We start from the raw sequence: 12,442 nt of genomic DNA, 5'->3' as shown, positions 1-12,442 counted from the left end.
GCAGGGTAAGGCATAAAAGAAGTGAAGCTTTCACAGAGATCACAGAGCTATAATCCCTGATGGATCTATAACTATAGATAAAATGGAAAAAATAACAATTCAAGTCTTTACTTCATATCTATATCTTTAAGGTAAATAAATGTATTCTTATTGGAAAACCAACTGCCATCCAGACAGTTAATTTCTTTTGCTCCTTTAGGTAGGCTTGTTCCCCTGGAGCCTATGCCAAGTGGCATGAGCTGCTTTGATTTAGGTCCAAGGGATTAATTCCAAATGATCTGTAGCCACCCTGATTTCCTGTGACTGTTGGTCCTTGCTTACCATATTTTGGTCCAGAATAACTTTTAGAATAAGCCAGATCTTCTTTGGGAACTCTTTGGCATAACTCAGAATCAATGGGAAATCCCAGGGAAGCCCTAAAACAGTCTCCACTCCTCTACCACTCCTGCCCAAAGACTGTCGCATCTTCAGTACTAAGGCTGCTCCATCTCAATTCAACCTCTCATTGCTTCCTTCCTCACAAAGTTCTCAGGGGTCCCTAAAGGCTGTCCTAAGAGATGTGGGCTCTAGTGCAAACTACATGTGTCCTAGAAATCATAACAGAACTCACTTACTAAATATATATATATATATATATATATATATATATAGCCTAATTCTACTGAAGAAGACTTCAGGTCATGAAATCAGTTTCTAAATGAACAGATAGATATATGCATCTTTCCTGATGCATATACATCAATATGTTAATTTCCTTAAAATAAATAGGCATTTGACATTTATGTGAACTTTATTAGCAGATGTGATTTTGTGCTTCAAAGTGATATTCTCCCCTAGTCACAACTTCTGCTTTAACGTTTCTTTAGTCACTTGGTGATAAAATTGGTGAAATTTTCATTATATATTTTCAAATCTTCTTCATTTTACCCATAAATATAGCCCTTATTTGAAGTTGATTTATACCTCTCAAAGGCGATAGTATATCTCATTTAAAGTCCTAACAAACCACTTTAAGTAGTATTACCAAGTATCTGTTCCATATTTCTGATGAAGAAACAGAAGCCCAAAGAGGAAACATGGTTTGACCAAGGTCAGGGAGCCAAGCAGTGACAAAGTGTGCACTGGAGTCTAGCTCTCTTAATTCCTACCTGAGTGTCACATTACAATACTATAGAGGATAGAGGTTTTCCTCTCTTAGTATCCTTCCAAAGCAAGAAGTCAAAAATAAATCCCCTTTGGTTTATACACAAAGCAGTGCTATGTCAAATTCCACTTATGAGAATAAACCTGGCAATTTTCTTTTTTTTTTTAAATATATTTTTATTGATTTTGTACAGAGAGGGACAGGGATAGAGAGTTAGAAACCTCGATGAGAGAGAAACACTGATCAGCTGCCTCTTGCACACCCCCTACTGGAGATGTACATGCCCTTGACCAGAATAGAACCTGGGGCCCGTCAGTCCGCAGGCCTACGCTCTATCCAATGAGCCAAACCGGTTAGGGCAATTTCTTAGTCTATTTCTAATCCCACAAAAAATGACCAGAACTGAGAAAAGCAAACATCACAGGGGCCATGGATCCATCCAGTTATTATATTAAATAACAAGGTGGTTAGACTTTTTTTCTGAGGTGAGAAAATGATGAAAAATTCATAAAGTAAATAACCTTCACAATTCGAAACACATTTTCTGTCATGCCTGTTTCTGTTCAAAGACAAAAATAAAGCTGTTAAACAATCCTAATAGAATGGGTAGCTGCGTATCATTTGAACATCTTTGAACTCAGCCTGACCTATATGAGAATAATTCTTCTTATTCTTACTATCTCATGGAGTCCTGAGAAGGTGAGAATACTTTGAAATTTACACAAACGTGAAGCTGATATACTGACTTATTTCAGTAAAAGTTAGTTCTAATCTGTCTACACTAAAGTAGCCATAGTCAGATATAGACCAAGCTTAAAGACCTTTACTAGGCTCAAGCTGTACTAGCATTCACACTATCCCAAGTTTTAACAAACCAAATCAAGTGGCTCAGCCAATTAATTAAATAATGCAGTTAATTTTTAGAAGATTTCTTAGGAAAAACAATTACATTACCTGATCCAGACCCCGATGTTGTCATATCATAAATTAAATCTTTTAATGTAGTACCCTCTGAAATAAAAGGGCGATCTAATGAAGGATCCTCTTCATTTGGCACTCGATGGTGAATGACAGTGCGGTTATGGCAGATATAGACCATCAACATGAGTGAGATGCAGACGAAGCAGACTGGTCCAGCAATGACAGCTGCCAGTTCAACGGGACCAAGGCCAGGTGATGGCTTTCCTGAAATAGGGCAAGTGAAATAAATATAAAAAATACGATAGGTGGCATCTACAATTTCCTAATTCTCCACATTTCCTGTAGTTGGCCACTACCACCATTAGTCATAGAGCCTCATTACAGCAGCTCAGAGGGCTGGAAACCAGAACAAGTGAGTCATTCAGCCTTCCTCCCATTGGTTCTCCTTTTATGATCACCAACTTAGTCAACATTCACTTGTTCTTCCTGCATTTTTCAGCCATCTAAATAAATAACAAAGCCAACTACCACCAGTATTCTAGGACCTCCCTATTTATTACTCTCAGGGTCACTAATAAAAGAACTAGATGAGCAAAAGTTAAAAAAATAAATAAAAATAAATCTATATACAGCCTCACTACTCCAAAACAATTCAGTTTAGTGTAGGTATGTGTGTGTGTATATATGCATGTGTGTATATATATATATATATATATATATATATATATATATAATCTCCATCAATTTTGTTCAGGCAAAATATATTCTTTGTTTTTTATAATAAAGTTTGCATGTGTATACTATCTACTCTATTTTAATCACTTGAGTTTTTAATTCAAGAGCACTTATTTTCTTATCATCTCTTTTAATAATTATTGCTTTACATTGTTTCAGAAAGTTTTCTACAATAATACAAGCATAATATGCTAATTAGACTGGACAGCCTAACGACCTTCCGGACAAAGACAAGGAGGGGGCTGAGGCAGAGGCAGTTAGGGGCGATGAGGCAGGCAGGCAGAGATGGTTAGGGGCGATGAGGCAGGCAGGCAAGTGGTTAGGGGCAATCAAGTAGGCAGGCAGAGTGGTTAGGGGTTATCAGGCAGGCAGGCGAGCAGTTAGGAGCTAGCGGTTCCGGATTGCGAGAGGGTGCAGGCCGGGCTGAGGGAACATTGCCTTGTGCATGAATTTTGTGCCCCGGGTTTCTAGTTAATTATAATTATTTTGGCATTCATCCTGAGCCTTGCTGGTTCACTGCACACCACCATTTCTTTAATAGCACATCTTCTCCATTCTTGATATCCTTATTTGGATTTATTTCTTATAACACAGAATTCTAATTCTAATAATTTCTTTCAGGAAGAGTACATGTGTGTCCTTATACGCTGAATACTTAATTATCTAAAGATGCCTTTGCCTTTATATATGAAAAATCTTGGCTTGTCTAAAAAATTTTAAGTAACATTCACTATATGATGTTCCACTGCCCTCTAGTATTTAAAAAAAGCACAAAATCTGAACTTTTTTCCCTTTTATAGTCATTCCATGTTCACTTGTGCTGAATGCATATACATTTTTTCTTTATTCTTGAAATTGGTATGTCTTTTATTATATGTATTTAGATAAGTATTTTTTCATTAATTTTGCATAGAAAGTCTGCTCTTATGTCTTTTTCTGAAATATTTATACTAAGCATATTGGATCACCTAGATCTGTCCTCTGTATCTCTTAATTTGCTCACCAACTGTCTTTTTCTCTGAATTGTAACAGTTTCTCAAGCTCATCTTGCCTTAAGCTTGTCTCACACTTGACTATAAAATTATCGTATCCAGTCTGCTGTTCATTTTCAAAACTGCATTTTAAAAAATAATTCATCAATCCAGCTTTTCATCTGAAAGCAATCTTTATTGCTTTCTTGTCAATCTTTATTGTCCTCATTTTACATTGAACAACTGAAAAATAGACCTTGGTCTGTCTGAAAGTTCTTCCCTATTACGTGGTAAGTCTATTTCAAAGGGTGACATCTACTCTGATTTATCCAGTTTAGTTCACTCCTTTTAAACCACTGAAGCTTTTCATTTGGTAATTTTTTTGTTCTTTGTGTATCAAGGACCTGGGAATAAGGAATTTGTGCATTTTTAGCATTAGAAATGAAGTGAGTCCTTCTCAAGGTTTTGGAAATGGAGAATTCTGGAATTACCATTTTGTCATATTAGAATTGCAGATACTTACAAAAAGAGCCAGAAAGGTTAAGAGTCTGACAGAGCCTGGCCACAGGGAGCTTCCTGGTCATGCTGAAGACTTAGTTGCACTTTGCTGTTATCACATGTACCAGGTGGGGGACTGCTGCCCTTCTCTAACGGGTACTGGTAAATTGTAAAGTTTCTCACGAGTGTAGGCATGTGGGCAGTATTCTCCCATTAATTCTGCTAGCATTAATATAGGTCCCCCTATTTTTGTATCCATTTTGATTACTACAGTAGAAATTTGAGGACAGAATTAAATGTGCTTAGACTGACATCTTAAACCAGAACCTTAAATTAATCTAATCCTAAGAGTTTATTCTTGAAATTCCTAGCTTTTCCAGGACATTTTTTCATAAGGCAAGGTGAAATTACAAAATGAAGGCATCTGGACTGTTTAGTGCTGCTTTCAATTCCCACCCATTATTGATTGCTTTAAAAGGACAGAGCACTAAGCAAGGAAGAAGAAATTCACTCTGAAGACATTCTGAGCACATACTTCTGTGGTGAACAGAAAGTATCATGGAATCAACCTCTCAAACAACACACACCCAGGAATCAGGATCTTGGCTACTCTTATAACACTGCCACTGTGGACAAGTTTGTTCTTGCCTCTAAACTGAACAAGCTGGGGTAGACAATCTCTAAGATCCCTTCCAGTTCTAAAATCATAGCCAGAGTCTAAGGCTTTCCTTTGTAGTATCAAGAAAAAAAAAACATCTTATGCAATAACTTACCAACAGTTGGAAGTTCTATTTTATTGCAGTGGTCCTGATTGCAGCAGTATGTTGTAGTAACAGACCCAGTTTTTGAAGATGGTGCACATACAAATGGCCTGTCTCGAGGAATTAGGTCGATTTCAGCTATACACATACTATTGTGTATAATTTTGTCTGTGGTCTCTGTGACAGAGACAAAGCAGAGTCCATCTGTGACACAAGTAAAATTGTCTTTTGTGCAAAGGTGGCAGAAACACTGTAATGCTAGGAAAAGAGAACAAGATTTTATTAGAAAAAATTCTCAAGGTTAATATTTTGAAATTATCCCATATTCACTATATGACAGTCCTGATCTTATAGTAATTTCTTTGTACTTTTCAAAAAACAAAACTCTTCATTCCTCTTAGGAGAGTTGAGAAGCACATATATGTAGGAGCTAAATATGATAAAATTTGGACCAAGGTTCTTGTCTAAAGCTTTTTTGCTTCCAAGTATAGAGAAATTATTACATGCAATATCATCAAGGTAAGGCAAGCATTTGCCCTCCCGTTTGAAACAAAGTACATTTAAATTTTTACTGGTTATACTTATTCTTACTAGTCCAAAACTATGCATTCACATACTCCCCCTATCGAAAAGCAATGTATGAAAATACTACAATCTTCCAATGTCGGTTGGAAATGCCATTTGGGTGGACTTATGGTAATGGAGTAATGGAAATAGATTTGTATTGCACCACTCTTTTCTCTTGTACAAACCCTGGGAAAGATATTTCTCTACTAGCCAGGATTATGGTGCTTTTTCAGTAAGTCAAGGCGACTGCACAGGTAACAATACATATGTGCTCTAACAAAACAGGCAACCTGGCTACAGAAATGACTAGAGAAACACCAGCTCCATGCTCACTTCTATCTATTTGATCTTTATGGCTCAAGTCAAGGAGTGACCCCTTTATGGGAGTCTTCCCCTAATTATCACCAATACCTTTCTGTGCACACACAAATAGACCTTCCACCATATGCTCTCCAATGATTAACTGTTTCCTAAAGCACACACTGCTTACCAGAATTGCTACTTTTGTTTTTCTCTCCCCTATGAAACTCTAAGCTCCTTGAGGGCAGGGACCCATATTAATCATTTCTGTAAATCCACATCTAGCACTGAGTCTGGTATGTAGCAGCATTCAATAAATCCTCATTGACTGAACAACAGAATAGGCACGTACATTTCACTATGATCTCATGAAAACTACAAAGCACATTTACTTCTTTAAGTCAAATCAAACTTTCCAATTACTTGTTGGCAAGAAAAAAGGAAGAGTCCGTGTATGTCGAATGGCCACTTATGAAGAGGCCAAAGTCTATACTATCTAGAAAGAGTGGCTAGGCAGACAGGCAGGCCAGAACGAAGCTATGTCTCTGAACAGCTAACTTGCTGTGCAGGCCTGAGTTGCTCCAATACTTCACATTTCCAAGAAAGGCCTTCTTCATTCAGGACTAGCCCTTGGTCAGTTCCTAGGAAATGAACTCTGAATCCTTGAAATATTCTCCCTAATAAGAATGCTGCAAGCCTGTGTGACTGGGCCCCAATAAAAATCCTGGATACCAAGGTTCTGGAGAGCTTCCCTGGTTGACAAGTGCTGTCACATCATTGCTGAGCTATGGAGTGCACCTGTGCCACTGCACTGGGAGAGGACACCTGGAAGCTTGCACCTAGTTTCTCCTGGACTTCTCCCGTGTGCCTTTTACTTTTTATGATTTTAATCTGGGTATTTCCACTGTAATAAACCACAACCATTAGTATAACAGCTTTTCTTAGTCCCATGAGTCCTTCTAGCAAGTCTTCGAGCTGGAAGTAGTCTTGGATAGTCCCACCTGCTAAACTCAAATTCAGGAATGTCAGGATCTCCTCAAGCAGCTAATTCTTGGTTGCTGGCTTCATTAGCATACTTGTCTATTCTATTTCTAGATCAGAAAAGTTTTACCTTAATCATTATAAAAAATTTTGTTTTTCTTCATAGATAGTTCAGCTATTTCAATGATCTCTTCCTTTTTAGGAAGTATAAGAGACACTATCATAATCTGACATTTAAAGACTGTTAAGATACAGTAATTACTCATGGTGAGGTTTGGTGGTGGTTATAGGTTCCTTGAGTATAATTTCCTAAGGAGGGATTCTGAACCAGAAATCCATGGACTGACTTTAGAGTGCATGAATCCCACAAAACTGTAGGCCAAATGCTGTATGTATTTATTTGCCTTTTCAAGAAGTTTTATAGAATTACAAAGGGTCTGTCACTCATAAAAGATTGAAACCACCATCATAGGAGATTGTCATCGTTCTCTCCTGAATCCTCTTTACCCATAAGTAGTCATTCAACCAAGGTTTTCTAAGTATTAGCTTTTTTATCAGTTACTCTACCAAAATCTTAGTACACAAAGATTAATAACTCATGGTCACAGCCCTTGAAGAGTTCCAAAGACTAGTGAAGGAGAATGTTACAATATAATATGGTAATTGCTATATATAAAACTTCTGCCATGAATACTCTCCGAGTTCTAAGATCTTCACAGCTCCCTTAGAGTACATGAAGTAACAGTTCAACATTTGGTCTAACAATTAAAAATTACTTTTGGGTTCTAATTTACCATTCACATTAAAAATGCTATCTAGGGCCACACATGTCTCACCATTATGACAATCGTGTCTTTCATGACCGTGGTCTTTACACATACTATCTCTCTGCTAGTTTAAACCCACCCTCTGAATCTTTAAGACCAGTGGTTCTCAACCTGTGGGTCTCGACGCCTTTGGCAGTTGAACGACCCTTTCACAGGGGTCGCCTAAGACCATCCTGCATATCAGATATTTACATTACGATTCATAACAGTAACAACATTACAGTTATGAAGTAGCAATGAAAATAATTTTATGGTTGGGCAACAACATGAGGAACTGTATTTAAAGGGCCAGAAGGTTGAGAACCACTGCTTTAAGACCTTGTTCAAACAAGATTTTGAACCCCTCCTCTACCCTTAAGATAACTAACTGGGCAGCTCCTTTCAGTAAGTTCCCATAGCTCTCTTAGCATACTTTAGGATAGCACAAATCCAACTATTTATAGTCTGTTGTTAAAGTATCTCTCATTACATTAAGAATAGCCAAGTTGCCCTGGCCGAGTGGCTTAATTAGTTGGAGCTTCATCCCGTGCACCAAAAGGTTGTGGGTTCAATTCCCAGTCAGGACACATACCTGGGCTGCAGGTTCAAACCCTAGTCGGGGTGCATGTGGGAGGCAGCCGATCGATGTTTCTCTTTCTCTCCCCCTCTCTCTAAAAAAAAAAAAAAAAAAAAAAAAAAAAAAAATTTAAATCAATAAACATGTCCCCAGGTGAGACTACAAAAAAAAAAAAAAAAAAAAAAAAAGAATGGCCAAGTTTTTTTTGGTTATAGTTTGTTTTCTTATCTTTAAATCCTAGATTCCTAGAGAGTGATCAGAAAAATATTTTCTAAAGCAGCGTTTCCTAAACAGGAGGTCACAAATATGTCAAGAGAAAGAGGAGTCTAAGAATTGTGTACAATTTTTTTAATGTTTTACTTAAAAGATAATCTAAAATGAATGACATTCTGGGTCATGAGTAACTACCATCCAAACAAATATTGCCAGTAGGCTTTCCCTGGTGCTTCTTCAGTTGTGTTAAGATCTCCTTCATGCCAAATATCCTCACAGCACACTGTACGAGCAAAAGTTTCATAGTAATTGTAATTGAAAGAGTGAAAAATCAGAGCATATGGCAATACAGGCATGATATATTCAAAAGCCAATAGCTAACAGCCAATACCATGTACAATTTGCAAAAGTTCATTCACAGTAAATGTGGTTGTATGAAACAACATTTTTCCATTCTCACGCCAGCATTAATTGGTTTAGAGAACCATTTAATAAAGATTTCAGTAATGTCACAACGTTAAACCTCATCTTCAAGACAGCAGACAGTTCATTAAAACTGGTATTTGCGGAATGCTTGCTGGCAAGTGTTTTGCTTAGGTATGTGGACTGATTATCCTAAACTTACAAAGTCTTAAAGTCATTGATACCACCTTACACAACATAACTTATGAGAACGGCACTTGTAGCTTTTAGTATCATTGAAATTAAAATACAGAAACAGATTTCAAATGGAATCACACCTAAGGCTATTTTTTTTCTACTGTGAAAACTAAACATTATCTGTCATATTGAATTGTATTAATTGGAAGGAAAAGAAGGTTTTTCTCACCAGAGATTAAATTCCAGTCTTTTTACCACTCTGACTTGGCTGGTGATGACCCTTCTTTCCCTTACCCTGCCTATTACAACAAACTTACATTTAACTATACAGTGAGAATATTTCCAAATATGCACCAATAGGCAGGTAAAGAGCCCAACATGCACAATGTCCTAGCTACAGTCTGTTAGCTACAGTTAAAAGCAGATCACACCACTATTGGCAAAGGTGAAGGCAAAAGTTAGAAATTATAACAAATCCTTTCAGGTACTAACATCAGCATTTGTTAGTCTATTCCTCCACTCCAGTTCTGAGTAATCTGCCTTCCCCTCTTCTCTCTGCTCCCAATACCATGCCCCAGGTCCAGGAGGCCTGTCCTCGCTTCTCTTCTCCCTCTGGGGACAGTATACCCTATAGGTCCTCTTCTTTTTAAAAAACATGCTGCATATTATCCAAACACTAATTCAAAAAACTATATGCCTCTATTTTCACTGCAGCGTTATTTACAATAGTCAAGATTTGGAAGCAGCCCAGGTGCCCATCAGTAGATGAGTAGATAAAACATTATGGTACATTTACACCAATGAAATATTATTACTTGGCCATAAAAAGGAAAAAAATTTACCTTTTGCGACAATATGGATGGGCTTGGAGAACATTAGGCTAAGTAAAATAAAAAAGACAAGTACCATATGTTTTCACTCATATATGGAATTTAACGAACAAACTGAACTAACAAGCAAAATAAAGACAGACTCATTGATAGAGAGCAGGCAGACAGCTTTGGTGGTGTTGGGTGATGGTGGGGATGAAGGGATGGAGCAAAAAAGAAAAAAAAGAGAAAGAATTCATGGACACACAGACAACAGTGTGGTGATTGCAGGGGTGGGGGGTGGGGGGTGGAGCTGGAAGAGGGTATAGGGGAGATAAATGGCGATGGGAAAAAAACTCTCTCCAGCCACTGCCCTGGGTTTTGTTCCTCAAAACTTGGGGTTCTTCTCAACTCCACCCCCTTGGGGTTACCCTGCAGTGGCAATGTCAAAGGAAGCTTGTCTAAATACCCTGCGCCATACAACGTGCAAGTAAATTCTCCAGTAGTCTAGATAACATTTCACTCCCAAATTTAGGGCTTCAAACAAAAGTATGATTTATCCAGACATTACGTCTGCTACCTTTAAATCACTTAAGAAGCATTATTTAATTCAACACACACTTCCATCTTGGAAGAACAGGGGACACTCCTAAATTCTCAATCACTTCTTTTTCCACAATACCTGCATTTTCTAGTCTCCTAAGCTCCATGAATTAGCTGATAGAATGTTGACTGTTTTCAGAGCAAAGCACACTAAGAATAGGCTGCCTAAATGGCAAGATGAGGTTTAATAGGGGCAATTAATACAAAGGCCTTCATTTAGGTTCAGTATCAAATAAACTGCACAAGTACAGGATAAAGATTTGCTTAGCAGATTTGGGGAATCTGTTTAACAACAGATTTTTTAAAAAGTCAGCAGTATTTACTGTTAATTGTAGCCATGGTGATGGGAGAAACAGAGGGAGAACTGGGCACAAAATCTCATAAATGTCCAATATAATAAGTAATCAGTAACTGTTGTTTGAATATCAATCTGCCATGTAAATATGAGTTAGAGATTCAAAGAATTAACTCAACCAAGGCTAATCTGAAAGGTCTCTTAGCAGTGGATACAATCACCTCATTTTATAGGTGTTGTAACTGAGTTAATTATCTTAACCTTATATATACTAAATCAGACCATGAGGTCAGGATGTGGTAAATTTTGTTTCATAAAAAATCATTTCCTAACTACAGCTCCTCCCTACAAAATGGAAATGGCTGCCTCAGAAGGTTATGACTTACCTGTCGTTAGAGATACTTAAGCAGAAGCTTAATGACCAATAAGTGAGAGTTCATGAAGTAAGGATGTCTTGCACTAAATGAAAGGTTGGTTTAAAACTCTATCCTTTAAATGGTAGGATTCTATTGTTTTACAAATTACATCAAATATTAAACCATCCATGTTTTCATGTTTTGACAAATTCAACTTAACATCTTCAAGGCACAACAATTACAGCAAAGCACCTCATTGTCTAATTGTTTATCTATTTCCTCCATTAAACTGTGAACTTCAGTCGGGGACTGGATTAATGCTTTATGCATTTCTGTATCCCTAGGCCTTGGCACGCCAGGAGATCCAGTATGTTTCTTTCTTTCTTAAATATATTTTCACTGATTTTCTCAGAGAGGAAGGGAGAGTGAGAGAGAAACATCAATGATGAAAAAGTATCATCGATCAGCTGCTTCTTGCCCACCCTACACTGGGGATTGAGCCCGCAACCCAGGCATAAGCCCCACTGGGAATCAAACCATGACCTCCTGGTTCATAGGTCGATGCTCAACCACTAAGCCATGCCAGCTGGGCCAGTATGTGTTTCTTGAATAAACATTCAAGAAATATCTCTTTAGTATGTTAGCTGTTGCTACCACCAGGGTCCTTTATAAAATGGCCAAGCAACCCTGGCTGGTGTGGGTCAGTGGTTGAGCATGGACCCAGGAACCAAGAGATCGTGGTATGATTCTGGTCAGGTGCATGCCCAGGTTGCAGTGTGATCCCCAGAAGGGGGTGTGCAGGAGGCAGCTGATTGATGTTTCTCTCTCACCGATGTTTCTCTCTGTCCCTCTCCTTTCCTCTCTCTCTCTAAAAATCAATAAAAAATATATTAAAATGGCCAACCAAGCACATTTTTTTTTTACCCTTTACTACCTTCATTTTTTTAAGTCCTTTTTCCATCTCTCAGTGCTCACCTTTCAACTTTGCAAATTCATACTTAGGTGCATCCCTAATGCCCATATGATGTAAAATATCCCATTGTCCAGAATAACCTAGCTCCGTGGTCGGCAAACCGCGGCTCGCAAGCCACATGCGGCTTTTTGGCCCCTTCAAGTGTGGCTCTTCCACAAAATACCACGTGCGGGTGCGCATGTACAATGTGATGGAAACTTCGTGGCCCATGCGCAGAAGTCAGTATTTTGTGGAAGAGCCGGTATTTTGTGGAAGAGCCACACTGAAGGGGCCAAAGAGCCGCATGTGGCTCGCGAGCCGCGGTTTGCCAAGCCGCAGTTTGCCGACCACTG

General features: G+C 38.2%; 1 protein-coding gene across 1 annotated transcript in view; it reads right to left on the bottom strand.

Annotated features, from left to right (window-relative positions):
- The window catches only part of TGFBR1 (transforming growth factor beta receptor 1), a 42,045-nt gene that overhangs the window by 13,057 nt on the left and 16,546 nt on the right, over positions 1 to 12,442 (bottom strand). Inside the window, exons 2-3 of the mRNA XM_081103569.1 lie at positions 5,043 to 5,288; positions 2,099 to 2,329 (exon numbers count right to left, since the gene is read on the bottom strand). Coding sequence (XP_080959695.1) covers positions 2,099 to 2,329; positions 5,043 to 5,288 — 477 coding nt within the window. The remainder of the gene's footprint in view (positions 1 to 2,098; positions 2,330 to 5,042; positions 5,289 to 12,442) is intronic.

Source organism: Myotis nattereri, assembly GCF_964212035.1.
Source record: "Myotis nattereri genome assembly, chromosome: 12".
In the NCBI taxonomy this organism is placed as follows: Eukaryota; Metazoa; Chordata; class Mammalia; order Chiroptera; family Vespertilionidae; genus Myotis; species Myotis nattereri.
This window is presented reverse-complemented; position numbering and strand designations above follow the sequence as displayed.